Here is a 16,126-nt window from a genome sequence, read left to right as displayed (position 1 = left end):
AGGGGAGGCCTCAGGAAATTTACAGTTATGGTAGAATGTGAAGGGAAAGCAAGCACTTCTTCACATGGCATCAGGAGAGACAGAGTGAGAAAAGGGAGAGTGCCACACATTTTTAAACCAGCAGATAACATGATAACAGCAAGGGGGAAATCTGCCCTCATAATCCAATCACCTCCCACTAGGTCCCTCTCCCAACATTGAGAATTATAATTCAATATGAGATTTGGGTGGGGGCATAGAGCTAAATCATATCACCACCTACCCTTGCCATGCCCTTATGTAATTTTTGGAAGACTTCTGAACTAACATTTCTTGTCTAGAAACATGCACACTCAAGATCAATTTAACTAGTAAAAACAAAACAAAACAAAAGCTTATTTTCTTTATGTTAGATTCTGGGGTAAGTGAAAAAGATACTGATCTATCATTAATTTGTAGCTTGTGCATCCATCCTTTCCTCTGTCTATCCACATCACAAACATGTACTAAACACCTACTGTATGTAAGACACAATCCTGAAGGTGCTTTTCTTCCCTAAGTCTTATTTTGCCTACCAGAGAGTACAGTATTCCCAATTCAAGATAAGAAGTGATGAGTAAGAGTGAGGTGAGGTGCAAATTTTTGAGGACAGTTAGAGGAGGGAGTGATTACTTCCGACAGGTTTCCACCACCCAGCTAAGTAGCAAGGTGAGGACTCCGGGGGTGAGCTGCCACTCACAGAGCGGGAAGACCAATATGCTGTGAGAAAAAAAGGTTCAGTGGCTTCATGCCATAGCAGATGCTGGTGTGTACACGTGGGAGCTAGTATTGCTTTATGCCGTTTTTCATCCGCCTCAGCCACTAGCATTGGAACTGATGCACACTAAGGATCCAAATGATTTTTTTTTTTTAATTGCATTGAGATCATGCAGCAGAAGGGTCTAATGGTGAGGGATGAGAGAGGAGAGTTTTTAGGAGGGTAGCTGCATTTCAAGTAAGGGACTCTGCTGGGGTACAAGAGGATTGAGCACTGCAAGAAGGGTTTGCGGGATTAACCAGGCACCCCTACAGGAAATGGATGCTGTCCAGGTGCTGATGGTCACCCAGGGACAACGTGGCGAAGCAGCTCAGCCGGTCCAATCAGAGTGCGTCCAGGGCTCGGGTTTCGCGATCTTTAAGTGACTGAGTCAGATCCCCACGCGGCACCTAGCCATGCGCTTAGCTCTCCCACCGCCGTGAGTATATTTAAGGAATCCTTCCCATTACAGCGGCTCCCTACCCAGGTCCCCGCCCGGGACAGAGGAAGCCGCAACAGGTCCCCCCACCCCCGCAGCCCCCGGCACCCGGGCCTCACTCTCCAGCCTCCCACCACGTCCGGGAGTCCGGCCGCAGCGCAGCCTGAGCCCCTCACCCGCAAGCAGGCGGGCCAGCGGGGCGGGCTCTCCGAAAGCCGTCGCGGTGGTCCCCGAAGCCTGGTCATAAATAATTCAAGAGCTGGGGCCTGGCGAGCTAAAGGAAGGGCGGCGGCAGCGGTGACTAGGGCGGGAGCAGGAGCGGGAGGCGGGTGCACTGTGAGTAGCTTCGTCCTCATCCCGGAGCGAGAGAGGCGTCGGCTGTCCAGGCGCGGGGCTGAGCGCACACCTTCCACTGTCCTGGGGGTGTGCCGTGAGGAGTGGACGGGCTCGCTCGGCGTCCCCTTTACTCTGGCCATCTGCGCCGCCTCCCTGGCCCCGCAGCAGGCGGTGCGGGCCGCGGCAGCCGCTGGGGGCCGGAGGGACTACGGGGAGCGCGTCGTGGTCCAGGTGCCCGGCCACCCCAAACTTTTTCGGCTGAGTGGAGGCCCGGGCCGCCCCGCTTGGGTCTTCCTTCCATCCACTGGAGCTGGGGGCGCTGGTGGGGGTAGCCGGCGGCTGTGGTTCCGGAGCCGAAGTAGGAGGTGGGTGTGCGCACCGGACTGGAGCCCCAGAGACTTCGGACTCGCTCTCGGTGAGAACGGTGATAGAGGTGAGACTCGCCAGGGGATTGGGAACGAGTCTTCGGTTAAGGAAGCACTAGGATGGCCTCGGGGACGTGAGGCGCTGAGCCTCCCTGGTTGAGTGCGGAAAGGGGCCAATACTATGCAGCCGACCACAGCCAGAGGAGGGATATGGGAGTGCAAAGCCAAGCCTTTTCCCTGCGTCGGTGGGGAGCGCCTGCACCCCTGGCTGGAAACACCCTCCCAGCCCCCCGCCCCACGGCCCTTCTCCGTGCATGCGCGGGGATCCGTGGCTATCGCTAGATGGAGAACTGGGGTGCACACGGCGCACTCCGCCAGAACGCGCCGACCCGACAACAAAGAGGAGCGTGGACAGATAAGGAGCTTCACGGCTGCAGAAAGTCGGAGGCTCGGGATCACTTTCCCTGAGAGCCCGCGTCTGGAGGGGCAGGGGGTCCGATCGGAGGGAGGAACTAGCTCCCTCCGATCTTTTCTCTCTGGCGGGATCGCCCCCAATCCGTGCCCAGCAGGGGCCGCGACAGGGAACTGGGGCCGACGCGCTTGGGGCAGCCAAGTTTCTCTGGCAACCTCCTACCCTGCGCGGCGGCGAATTCCTGGAGTCTCCCGGCTTCCCGCGCCCCCGCCGCTCATTCTTTTGTGTTCCGCAGCTATCGAGAGGCTTCTGCCCAGAAGGGAGCTAGGCCAGGAGGGGGTCTTGGCCTGGAGGTGGTTTGGAGGGAAAGGGCGGGGAGGCCGGGGGCCCAGGCTTCCTGCTGTAACAGGTTGCTCCCGGAGCCAGGGATGGGGACTGACCTTTCTGGAGAAAGGTTTGCTGGAGTTCTTGCGGCGGCAGCTGCTCTTTGTTAAGATAATCAAGTGCCTGATCCTAGTTCTTGAGTGCCCCCCAAGACTCACACGACAAGAACAACTGCGGCGATATGTTGAGTTGAATCATGTGAAATTGTCGGTTTCTTGAATGGAAGATATGTATATCGTCAACCTCATATGATTCAACTTGTGTGACGTTACTTATTTTTCTTGTGATGTTACTTATTTTTCTTTTCTCGCCGTCGTGTCTGTCAGTGTGATCCTAGGAGCCCCGGTGGAGTTGAGATCAGAGTATTGATGCTAGCAGAAGCAGACAGGCCCCAGATAGCCTCCCAGCTGCGTGCCCGGTGCTTTACCTAGTAGGTCGCTAGCCAGCCAACCCTGTGCGAAATCCCCCTTTGACAGATGAGCGGAAGAAGGGCTGGGGAATGCAAACAACTGTCATCTTGACCTAGTTAGTGAGGGGGACCAGAGACCCCGGCCCTATCTCAGGAGCTTGGGCTATTGTCTATTCAGCAGTGCCCTTTAGTTTATTCTTCTTCTTTTTTTAAATGTGTTCCATACTTTTTTTTCTAAACTTCCTTCTGATTTTTATATGAGACCGTTTCCTTGTGTTTTAGTACAGCGAAATAAACAAATGCGTCAAAGGACAAGCTGAAAACTTTAAACCAAAGGTTGTTTTGTTGGTACTATTTAAAATATAAAGGAAATAGGTTTCTCAGGAAGCAAAGAGCTATTTCTGAGATTGGTTAAGGGTCAGGATACTTTGTTAAAACAGTGGAAGCCGAGACGGGGGTAATTTTGTCAGATAAAGGACTTATTGGAAGAATGGGCCCTGGGTGACTTAGGGAAGTAGCAGGAAGGCTGGCTAGCCAGGCTTAGGAATCCAAGACACTCCACGGGACCCCTGATGGGTGGATGGCTGTGGCTGCCAGAGCAGGACTCTGGATGTTTCTGCTGGCATTGCTGCCATCATGGCTAGAATGAATTAGACACTGTCCTGCTTCAGAGTGCGCAGGCCCAGGCCCAGAAGAAAGCTTCTGATTGGCCCAGCGTGGCTCAGCCCCACCAGGACACAGGTTGGGCACCTCTACTGGCCTCACAATCCAAGGCAGAGGTGCCTCCCACTCCACTCACAAAGGTGGGATTAGAAGTTGGGTAACCCCCGTGTGCCCCCAAAAAGCACCCTAGATGACAAAAATCCATGACAAAGATCCTTTTTAAAAAGAAAGATACTGAGAGGTTTCATTGAAAGACGAAAAGAAAGTGATTGATCACCATATTTGCTTTTAATCCAGTATTGAAATACAGTTCTCTAGACTCCAGAATCATGTAAGGTCACCCAGGCTGGAGTGCAATGGTGTGATTATGGCTCACTGCAGGCTCAACTTCCTGGACTCAAATAATCCTCCTGCCTCAGCCTCCCGAGTAGTTGGGACTACAGGTGTGCACCACTATGTTCGCTAATTTTAAAAAGCTTTTTTTTTTTTTTTTTTTTTTTTTTTTTTTTTTTTGTAGAGACAGGGCTTCACTATGTTGCCCAGGCAGGTAGCAGTCCTTTCATTGAGTACCAACTGTGTTCCCGGCCCTGGGGATACAGAAATAAACCAGGAACCTGCACAGCAGCTGGGATAGATCAATTCAAAGCAACATGAAAAGGACATTTGGGGAGATTTCACCTTATATCTGTTATTCTTCAGTATGTTTGGGAAGTCTGAAGTGTCCTTGGAAAGCAGCATGAAGTGGCTAGGTGGATACTCCAGGATCAGAGTACTCCAGGAACAGAACTGTTTTCTAACTTTAGTTGTGAAGAATCAGTCCCCAGGACAGCTTGTTAAAAACGCAGATTAATGGACTTCATCCCAGAAATTAGGTGCATTAGTAATCTGCATTTCAAGTAAACGCCCCATTTTATGCTTGAGACATATGCTGCTCTCAGTGGTTCTCGGACCCAGTGGGGTTTACTAGGTAAGACTCAGAGCTTCTCTTCTTGGCACAACCTATTAAGCCCAGAATGAAAAACTTCCTCTTTGACTTGACTTTAATCAGTTTCCAGTGTTTCTTGGTGAGATTTTAATATTTTCTTAATATGTACTTTAAAACTTCCTAGGGACCTACATTTTGGAGCAAGATGTAGAGAAATGTGGAAGTACAACTCTAGTTGCTGTCAATCTCAAATGATTGTCTCCTGTCTTTGCTGTAGTGAGCAGCTGTGTTTCACTTCACTGGAAATTTCCCTTTCCCTTTTTGTCATCGAGGGAGTTGGAAAGCCTGTTTGCTCATAGTTGTTCGCTGGGCAGTTTCTCTCTGGGCCGAGGCTTGGTGGTATTACCAGAAAGCGGGCCTTTCTCAGCATCTGAGCCTTTAATCCTTCCAGCGGCTGTGCTGGAGGCTTACCTCTCTGTCTGTCCTGTAGGAAAAAAAAAAAGATGAAGAGTACACGTGGTGTGTATGTGCTTGCAGTACATATTCAAAGGGAGCCCTTTGGAAACCCCAGGGTCGTGGTGTCTACTGTGGGTGTGATGGAGGCAGAACCTGACGTGTGGGGCACGAGGTTAGTACTGGCAGCCACCTGGGATCCCAGCAGCCCATGATTTGACAAAGGAAGAGTTTAGGGCCACTATATTGGTAGCTTTGTGCAGGAGTAATTGGAGTGGGACAGGACTTAGAAGATGAGGCAATGGAGGGGATCAGATAGGAATTAACATCTTTGCTTAAATAGCTCATGAAATCCCATCTCTTGTCTGAAGCTTTCTTTGACTTGGAATATTGGTAGTGGGTCCTCTGGCCTCTTGTAAAGTATGTCACTTTCTTTCTCATCCCCCTTCCCTTTCTCACAGTGTATGTTTCAGGAGCACCCTGTACTTATCTAGAAAGTTAGTAAGTATGTATCTAGCTCACAAAATGACAGTGGCTTGCTCTTGCCCCGGAACACTTAATACAGACAGGAAGAGTGGCACATTCTGGATCCTTCCAGGTTCTGTGCTGATTTGCCTAGTCTCATGAAATGGCACAAGGAAATAACATATTTTGGCTTTGATGCCAGCGCCTGCCCTGTGGCTCTGGAGCAGGCTGTGTTTGGTTTCCACCCACCTACTGGGAATAGCTGAAGGCCTTGCTCTAAAGCTCTGCAGCCTCCTCTCCGGGGCAGTTCCTGGTGCAGGCAGGTTACCTGCATTGGTGACTCTGCCGCTATTTCTATGCCTGCCAGGGTTGGTGCCACGAGTGAAAGAAGCTACTCATCAGGCTCTTACTAAACACCGACCACGTGCCATGCCCGGTGTTAAGGTCTGGGGATTGAAAGACAAGTAGGACAGGGTCCACCTTGGAGGCACTTTCTGTCCCATTCCCTTCACAGATGCTGGAGTGACAGCTGCTTTAGGATTCTTGTGTCTTTCTCCCTCTCCCAAGGGGTAGGTAGGAGTCTACCTCTGCCCTACCTTTCATCTGTGAGACCCCTAGTTGTCGAGGTGGTAACTTAGGCTGAAGGTTTCCATCAGGATTACTTGGTGAGCTTATTAGAAAGACAGGTTCCAGTGACACACATGGCCTCAAACAGTGTGGTCCTTATCCTTGAGGCCATGCCCTTTTAGTTTGGACTGGGGGCAAAGTGGAGAGAGTGGTGTTTGAAATGAGATTAGTGAGCAACTAAGTAGAATAGAAGGCAGAGTAAGGTATATATAAGCGTCAAGGAGAACAGCACACACTTGGAGAGGAAATAAGCATATACTCGACTGTGGGAGCCTCAGTGGCTCTTACTAGAGGCTGAGAGGGAGGGACAGTGTGTTGAAGTCACTGTTAGATCTTGGACTTTGAAGACAAACTAGTGGGTTTGAATCTTGGCTGCATGGCTACTCACCTGTGACCTTGGGCAAGTCACAGGTGAATTCTCTCTGTGTCAGCTTCCTCATCTGCAAAATGAGATAATACTTTAAACAAGGAGGACCTTGTTTCTATCTGTGAAGCATGAAGAACAGTGCCTGGAATATAGTAAGTGCTCAATAAACGTTAGTTTCCAAGATCCCAAGCCTTCTCTACAATACCTGGTATTTCCTGAACCCAAAAAGGATCTGTGTTTTGAGTGTGGCCCTCCTGAGGAAGGATATTCTCCGAGTCATGGCTTTGATGCCAGCGCCTGCCCTGCGGCTATGGAGCAGGCTGTGTGCTTGGTTTCCACTGACCCATCCGGATTAGGCTGAAGGCCTTGCTCTAAAGCTTTGCAGCCTCCTCCCTGGGCAGCTCCAGGTGCAGGCAGGTTACATGCACTGACGACTCTCCTGCTGTTTCTCTCCCTGGCAGAGATGGTGCCTTGAGTGAATGACCCCCTTGGAGAACATTCTTCTGTATCCCTCACCTCAAGCCAGCCCCAGCCAGAAAAGGAAGATTCAGCAGATCCAGTCCTTGCTGCTCCTCTTCTGCTCAGGAACACACTTGTCTTCCCCAAGGCTTCCAGAAGCTCTGAGGCAGGAGGCACCCAGTTCTACCTCATGTTTGGAGGCTCTTGCTAGCTATGGCCCTTGTACTCGGCTCCCTGTTGCTACTGGGGCTGTGCAAAAACACCTTTTCAGGAGGCCAGGCTTCATCCACAGATGCTCCGAAGGCTTGGAATTATGAATTGCCTGCAACAAATTATGAGACCCAGGACTCCCATAAAGCTGGACCCATTGGCATTCTCTTTGAACTGGTGCATATCTTTCTCTATGTGGTACAGCCGCATGATTTCCCAGAAGGTAAGTACTGATGGCAGGCAAAGATAGGATTTATCCCCAAACACACCCACGATACTGTTTTTTAATGTCAATGCAATTAATATATGCTATATTCAGTATTTTAGTGATTGCTTTGCACAGAAGCAGAAAGCATTTAGATAGACGTTAAGAAGACTTGTACCAGGTTAAATAGGTTGTGAGGAATGTTATTGTAAGAAATGAAAGCAAACGATGTTGATGTGTTGGTCTTCTGAGTCTTTACCTTTTGTTTGGTTTGGTTTTGCTTTGTTTGGGTTAGAGCAATGAATTGTTTCAAGGGACTTAGAGTAAAGTGAAAGAGTAAAAGGAAAAGCAAGGTCAGAGTAAAAAGTAAGAGTGAAGCTAGAGTAAAAGTTAAAGTTAGGATAAAAATGCAATTGCGTATCATCAAAGGAGAAATGAATAATTATCTGGCATCTGATGGCCACCTCAGTGCTTAAAAATTTAACTCTCTTCTGCCCACCACAATAGGCAAATTTTGACATTGCTTAGGGTAGGAAAAACGTGTTTACCTGATCAGCTGTTTTCTTCAGTGCTAAGAGCTTGAGTGTGAGGAAGAGGATTGGCACTTCCCGGAATCGTCATGCCACAGTGCTGTTCTTCTTCACACACAGTGTTCTTTGAGTGTTAGTTGTTTTCCCTACTCTTCTGAATTTAGGATATGTGTTCATAGAAATGGTATCGTGAAAATAAAAATAGGCTGTGGGAAATGTCTGCTACTAGGGTTTGGCATCTAAATTTTTGATTGGCTTAACATGAAGTCTGTCCTAAGCCTGTTGTTTTAGCTACAAAGATTTGAATACAATCATTGATCATAAAATTTGCAGTAATCTTTCTTATCATTTAGCTGGTTGACTATGTTTGTAAGAGGCTACTGGCGTGTGTACGTGCCTGTGTGTGAGAGAGAGGGAAGGAAAGAGAGAATGTATTTAGTGAACCTCATCACTTGTTTATATGATGGAAAGTTTATAGATTTTCATTAAAATACATTTTCATTGATTTCTTTAACATTTATTTGTCTTAGATTGGGCAATTAAAATAGCTCGAAGTATAGTTTTCAATATTTTGCTAATTTAAATTTCAGTTCACTGGAACAAATCACTTTAAATGCTTATTTTCATTGAAGAGAATTCTGAACGAATGCTATTTACTGTTTCTGTTGCTGTTAAAATACTAACTTTGGAAACCCAAAAGACAGAAGTAAAAAATTAGCTAAGTTTATTAATTAACACTGGATTCAAATTTACTCTTCTAAACAGATATCTCTCGGTTTATTTGGAGACTTAATATGTGTTACTGAATAAAATACCTACTAGTTTTTTTTTAAGAAATTTATTTTAATTTTTGTGAGTACATAGTAGGTGTGTATATTTATGGGGTACAAGAGATATTTGATACTGACATGTAATACATAATAATCACATCACATAAAATGGGGTATCTATCCCCTTAAACATTTATTCTTTGTATTACAAACAATCCCATTACTCTTTCAGTTATTTCAAAATGTACAATTGTATTATGATTGACTATAGTCGTCTGCTGTGGTATCAGATACTAGGTCGTATTCATTCTTTTAAACTATTTTCTACTAGTGTTTTTAGTCTTTGCTTCTTTGTTTTGTTTTAATATAAAAGGCATATAATTCAGTCATTGAATATGAATTTACAATGACTTCTTCAAAAAGATTGGAAAGCTTCCCATGTCTCATTCTAAGGCATGTCATGTAATTAGTTAATCTCATAATCTCTCCATATGTTGCTCTATTTTGGTCCCTTTAGATTCGATTGGAAGGTTTCCTCATACTTTTTTTTTTTAAATAAGCAAAAGCAGTATATTTTAAGGTCTTCCTTCTAGTAATCAAGTTACAAGATGTCTTTTGGCTTACACAACTTCCAATGCATTACAAGGTTTTTAACTGCAACAACATTGTTAGACCGAAGGAGGGAACTGAAGAATTGTAATCCTAATGTAATCTGAGGGTATTAGCCTAGTTTGTCTCTTAACCTCCATCAATACTTATTCACTGGAGAAGGAAATTCTCAAGTTTCAACCGTAGACCAGGGCACACCAGCATTAGCCCTTTGAGAGGAAAAATTATTAGGTTGCTTAAATAATATAATATTGTATTTAACAAATGAATCTTGGGGTACTGGTTTTCTTCCATCATCCCATGTGTTTGTATTCTTTCACCTAGTTACTACATTCCCTAGTAGTCTCAAAGTGCCCACTGGGTGCTTTGCAATGTAGAGGAGACATATAAGACAATCGTTATTTTTCCATTTGGGGCCAGCGTGTTTCACAAGCACCAAATCATAAATAGATGCCCTCATAATCCAATATGCAAAAAAACAAAACAGAGAAAGAGGGAGTGAGAGTGTGTGCATGATTGAGTCCTATATATTGTTTATTAGTTGAATACCTTAGTACATTAACCAGACACAAGACTTCAGGACAGGTCCTCTGTGAAGTAATGTCTGCATAGAAGCTGTTCTCTCATAGGCATATCCTTTCATTTGAAGCATGCACCTACCTGCCCAATGGGCTCTTCGTGTCTGCTGCCCAAATAGAGCCGATATATTAAGGCAGGGAAATTGCAGTGGAGAAAGAGTTGAATTCAAGCAGAGCTAGCTAATAGGAGATGCAAGTTTTATTATTACTCAAATTAGTCTCCCTGAAAATTTACAGATTAGGGTTTTTAAGGATAATTTGGTTGTGGGGGTGGTTAGAAAGTGGGGAGCACTGATTGGTCAGATCAAAGATGAAACCTTAGGGAATAGAAGCTGTCGTCTTCTTTTGTCAGTTCCTGGGTGGTGGCCACAAGACAGATGAGCCAGTTTATCTATCTAGGTGGCATCAGCTGATGCATGGAAACACAGGCTCTGCAAAGTATCTCAAGCACTGATTTTAGGCTTTACAACAGTAATGTTATCCCTAAGAGCACACATTAGCTTGTGGCAGACTGAGAAACTCTCACCTCTAGGACTAGTTTTTTCTCCTATAAAACACAGCTGCTTTGTGCGTATTTTTCTTTTATTTTACTATGATGCTTCCAACATGACCATGGGTTAGTACGGAAAATAGTAATTTTTGTACGTTAAAAGTGTGCATCGTAAAAGGCTGCCTGATGTAGCTGATGAGTAGTGCCACTTTCAATTGTATGTGGCTGTGATGAACTTGGTGTAAGTTCTGACCCAGATCTGAGCTATTCTAATGGAGCAAGCAAGAAAAAAATCTCCTCTGTTGTTAGTTTTATATAAACTCTCTAAAATTATTCTCTGCCCTGTTTTGCTTTTTTTTTGGTTTTTGTTTTTGGAGATGGAGCTTCACTCTGTTCCCCATACTGGAGTGCAATGGCGTGATCTTGGCTGACTTCAACTTCTGCCTCCGGGGTTCAAGCGATTCCTCTGCCTTAGGCTCCTGAGTTGCTGAGATCACAGGAACACATCACCATACTTGGCTAATTTTTGTATTTTTAGTAGAGATGGGGTTTTGCCATGTTGGCTAGGCTGGTCTTGAACCCCTGACGTCAGGTGATCTGCCTACTTTGACCTCCCCAAATTCTGGGATTACAGGCGTGAGCCACCATGCCTGGTGTTGGTATGTTTTTAAAATTAGATTTTAAGATGGTCGACCTATTTGTAAAAACATTTTAGGTGAATCTGATTTGCTTCTGGGATTTAGTGTGTGTGGGAGTGAAGTTGGGTGAGTTGGTAGAAGTGGGAAAGGTGGAGAGGTAAGCTTTGTTTCTGTGGAATTTGAGAGGCCATCAGGATGTTATAGTGCATATAAAATCTCTCTCTGTTGCAGGTAACATAATCCTATTAGCTGTAAGGACAAAATTATAACAAATTTTGTGTATAGATCTCAATTGGCTATATTTTCAATTCCGGAATTTGACAACACTTTACTCCATAAAATTGAATAAGTGTTGCAGCGAGTCCAGCAGAGCCTAGCTTGCTAGTCAGAAAAAGGGCTGAAGAAAGCAGAAACAAATAACATAAAGTGAATTGGTCATTTCAAAGTTACTTTCCTTATAAGGCAGGGACATGGAGACAGAGCAAGAGAGAAATAACTGGTTACATCAAGTGACTTCGGGTTAAGGACTGAAAATGGAGGGAGCTTCATTATCATGCTGATAGAAACTGGCCTGTTTGGGAAATAGGCTGTTATCTGTTTCTCCTGATTTCTTGGAAGGTCACCTAACTCAGTTTCCGTTTAGTGACTTTAGCATGGGTGACTCCATTTTGATTTTTATTCTGCTCTTTTGGGGCCCAGTACAGGAGCTTAGTCCAAAACAGTGGTCTCCTACCATTTTTATTTAACGTAGCCAAGGTAATCAAAAACAGAGAGTTTCTCATCAGGACTCCAGTTTGTCTCAGTGCACTAAGTGACATATGAGCTACCACAGAGGGACCAGCCCTCACTCGGATTCTCCCTGCCTCTCATCTTGGCTTCTCTGTGCATCTACACTGTGCCTCCTCCCCTACCCCTCTCCCTCTGGCTGCCTGCACCCCTGCAGTCCTCATGGTGGAGAACCAGCTTGTCAACGTCATAGGTTTCAGGCCAGGTTCTTGGAGAGTGACTGGGAGTTCTTTCTTTTTTTATCCCAATTCTCAATTCCCAGGGAGGGCCTCTGACTCACCTGAACCAGTCACCAACCACGGAGCCACTGAGTCACATGGCTGGGGTTATCTGTGTGAGTCTGGCTGCTGTGGGCCCTCACTGTCACCATGGCCTCAGAGGCAGAGAGAAGCAGTGCCCAGGAAAGGGGCGGCTGAGTGGGCAGCCAAATCGACATGTCTATGCCCATGTCTATGAAGAATCAGACTCCAACATCTGCGTGTCCTTACTTAATTCAGACAAAGCTAGCATTGTCGCCTTTAGAACGTGTGACTCATGCTGGCAATGGGCCTAGCCACAAATTAGGTCACAGAGGAATGAACTGATATCTATTGAACCTTCCTCCTCCATGTCAGTCACTCTGCTGGGCAGCCTACAGCTGCCATCCCAACAGTCAGAATGGTAAGCACCACTGTGTGCCTGCTTTCAGGGATTTAGGCGAGTCAACAGCAGCAGGAACTAAGTGCTATTATCACCTCATTTTACAGAAGGGGAAGCTGAGGCTCAGAGGATCAAATAATTTGCCCTGGGTCCTACAGCTCATCAGTGGCAGAGGAAGGGTTTGAATCCAGGCAGGCCAGGTTCATCATTGCCACTTTTCTTTTGCTGATGAGGAGAGTGAGACTCAGAGGTTAAGAAGGAGTGTCCAGGGTCACACAACCTGAAGACTAAGGATTAGACCAGGGCCCTGGCTCCTCCCTCTGTACTGCACCCTGTTGCCTCCATGGAGGAGGAGATTTGCTACACAGATTTTGTTTGATGTCTCCAGTAACCTGTGCGTGGGTGGTTTTGAGTGGGAGGTGACGTGTCTGCAGATTATAATAGACACTCCTAATCTTCTTTGTGTGTCTTGAATTTCATAGGACAGTCTTCTGCAACCAAACTGAAAAGCTGGTCCTGGAGACTTTTATCCTATTACCTAGCCTACAAAGTCCCTCTGAAATGGTCCTATCTTGCCCTACATAAATAATCGAGGCAGGCTATGCACAGCTGGGAAATGTCCAGCTGAAGACACCAGAAGAAAAGCTTCCTGCTCTGCTGATCTTCAGTGATGACATCCTTTCAGGAGGCCTTCAATACCTGCAGGAAATGATTAAGTATGAATCGTTTGAGACCAGCCTGGTCATGGTGAAACCCTGCCCTACCAAAACCTGTGGGTTTTAGTGACTATATGTACACATTTCTGCTGAGGATATACCTAGGAATGAATTGCTGCAGCATGGGGCATGCATTTTTTCATATCTAGTAATAGTACCAAAAAGTTTTCTCAAGTGCATATGCCTGGCAAATGTTTTAAAAACATTATTATGGAGGATTTCAAATATGTATAAAAGTAGGAGGAGAGTCTGACGAGCCCCTATTTATCCATCACTCAGCTCCAATAACTTTCAACTCATGACCAGTCTTCCTTTGGTTCTATACCATTCATTCCTCCTACCCTCTTCCTTTACATTGAGGCAAATCCCAGTTGTTTTGTCACTTCATCTGTCAGTATTTCAGTATATGTCTCTAAAAACAAGAACAATACTATTATCATGCTGTGGAAGTTAACAGTATATCTTCATTATAATCAAACATTCAGGAAATGTTCAGTTTTATTGATTTTTCTCTAGATGCATTTTTAAAACTTTTTTTGTTTGAATCAGGATACAAATAATGCCCATACACTGCAATTGGTTAATGTATCTCCTTACATTTATTATTATTATTATTATTATTATTATTATTATTATTTGAGACAGGCTGGAGTGCAGTGAGTCATCCAGGCTGGAGTGCAGTGGAAAGATCTGGGCTCACTGCAACCTCTGCCTCCTGGGTTCAAGTGATTCTCCTGATTCAGCCTCCCGAGTAGCTGGGACTGCAAGCATGTGCTACCATACATGGCTAACTCTTGTACTTTTGGTAGAGACAGGGTTTCACCATGGCCAGGCTGGTCTCGAACTCCTGACATCAGGTAATCCACCCACCTTGGCCTCCCAGAGTGTTGGAATTTTAGACATGAGCCAGCCTCCTTACATCTGTTTTTGATTTATAAGGTGCCCCTTTATGTCTTTTTCCCTCTTGCAATTTATTTGTTGAAGAACCAAGTTGCTTTTCCTACAGTATTTCCTTTAGGCTGCATTTTGCTGGTTGCATCTTTATGGTGTTCTTTATCATGTTCCCCTTTGCATATTTTGTAACTTAAACATTTTACTTAACATTACATTACGGGAATCTTTCCATGTGTGTTCCTAATAGGGTGTTGCTTAAATTAAGAAGGTTTTTTAAGCAAGAAACTTAAAACATTCACCAATCTTTTGATGTAGAGCCAAGGCTAAGAATTTGTTTTTATTAGGAGTTAATTGTTTGAAGTTTCAAAATTAGTGTTTCTGATATAAATCATAATCAAAATGCATCCTTTATAATTTGTGGTTTCTTTGTTTTGGTTTCTTTGAAGTGTAGCAAAAACTAAAATACTTGGAGTTCAGAGTTCTAGATTTTTAGTTTCTAGTTTTTCTCCCCAGACTTTTACAATTTACTCACATGTAATTTCATTTGAATGACTTGCCTTTAATAAGTCTTCATAGAACATTTGACTTGGATTTTTCATGCTCGTTCTCTTTATGTTCATGTTTCTTCAGTTTGTGTAGTATTTATTTATTGTTCATTAAAAATTGTGCTTGTTACACAGAAAGAGGCCTGGGAGCAAACCCAAAGTTATGGGTTGAATTGTGTCTCCCGAAAATTTATATGTGGAAGTCCTAACCTGAAGTACCTCAGGATGTGACTTTATTTTGAAACAGTGTTGTTGCAGATGAAATTAGTTACTTTCAGGTTGTACTGGGGAAGGCTGGACCCTTAATCCAATATGGCTGATGTCTTTTTAAAAGAGAAATTTGTAAACACAAACACACAGGGAGAATGCCAAGTGATGATCGCACTGCCACAAGTCAAGGAACCACCAGAAACCAGGCGAGGTCTCTAACAACAGATCCTTCTCTAGGGCCTTCAGAGGGACCATGGCCTTGTTGACACCTTGATCTTGGATTTTCTGCCTTCAGAACTGTGAGACAATACATTTCTGTTGTATAAGCCACTCAGTGTGGTACTTCATTACAACAGCACCGGCAAACTAATTCACCTGTAAGTGGATAAACGAGCTGGTATTTGCAGAGGGTCAAGGGCACTGGACAGAGAGGTCACCTCATGGGGAGGAACAGAGCACAGCCGTGTTTTCTGAGGGACGGAACTGATGTCCATGTCATCTGATCAGCTAGGAAAGTGGACTTTAGCTCTTGCGGTCTGTATTCTACATATTCTAATCTCTATATATACATCTGAATCACATTATCTATTTAATCATGAAGGGTCAACTCCATGTGCTGAAAAGGAAAAGAAAGAGAAATAGCTTAGATAGTACACATGATTCTTTTCACTGTTCTACAGCTAGATCACATAGCATTCAGTGAAGACGCCCTTCCTCTCAGGGTTGACATTCTGCCGTTGCTGCTTCTCTAGAATCAGCTGATAGTGCATCTCTCTTTTCTTAAAATCCTAAGGATTCGTTTTATTCAAGTCTCTGGGTGAGTTCCAGTGGGTAGCTCCATTTTTTCCTGTAGAATTCAAAGTGCATGCATTTTGTGATAGCTATTTATATTTCGGGGACTTAATTATTTATTTCCAAGATAACTGCTTATTACTTCCATGGGAAAAATCAAGTTTATAATATTTTAGCCAACGGGAGTCCCCAGCTTCATAGTAACTACTTAACAGTAATTAAATATCTGTGAAGAGCCCAGGGGTAAGCAACAACTGTGATGTGAGAAACACTTTGGGTGATGCAGGCCAAAGGTAACAGGGCTCCTAGGGTTAGCTGAAATGAGAAGACACAGTATTGAATTAAATCTGAATCATCAAATGGGCTCAATTATGTATGTTGCTTTCTTGTTCAATATTTGCTAAAATAATTTCAAACCAAGTTTATTTTAAATTT

At 44.7% G+C, this 16,126-nt stretch overlaps 1 protein-coding gene across 6 annotated transcripts in view; it reads left to right on the top strand.

Annotated features, from left to right (window-relative positions):
* The first annotated feature begins 1,158 nt into the window (after window positions 1-1,158).
* PROM1 (prominin 1) overlaps window positions 1,159-16,126 on the top strand; it is a 106,493-nt gene continuing 91,525 nt past the window's right edge. For 2 of the 6 annotated variants that reach the window (XM_074395917.1, XM_074395919.1), the window contains exons 1-2: window positions 1,298-1,983; window positions 7,082-7,512. In XM_074395917.1, coding sequence (XP_074252018.1) covers window positions 7,293-7,512 — 220 coding nt within the window. In that variant the 5' untranslated portion in view covers window positions 1,298-1,983; window positions 7,082-7,292. Of the gene's footprint in view, window positions 1,215-1,276; window positions 1,984-7,081; window positions 7,513-16,126 lie in introns of those variants that run through there. The other 4 variants (XM_039468378.2, XM_039468379.2, XM_010338144.3 and 1 more) reach the window with 4 other exon arrangements.

The sequence above is a fragment of the Saimiri boliviensis genome, chromosome 3 (assembly GCF_048565385.1).
Source record: "Saimiri boliviensis isolate mSaiBol1 chromosome 3, mSaiBol1.pri, whole genome shotgun sequence".
Taxonomy (NCBI): domain Eukaryota; kingdom Metazoa; phylum Chordata; class Mammalia; order Primates; family Cebidae; genus Saimiri; species Saimiri boliviensis.
This window is presented reverse-complemented; position numbering and strand designations above follow the sequence as displayed.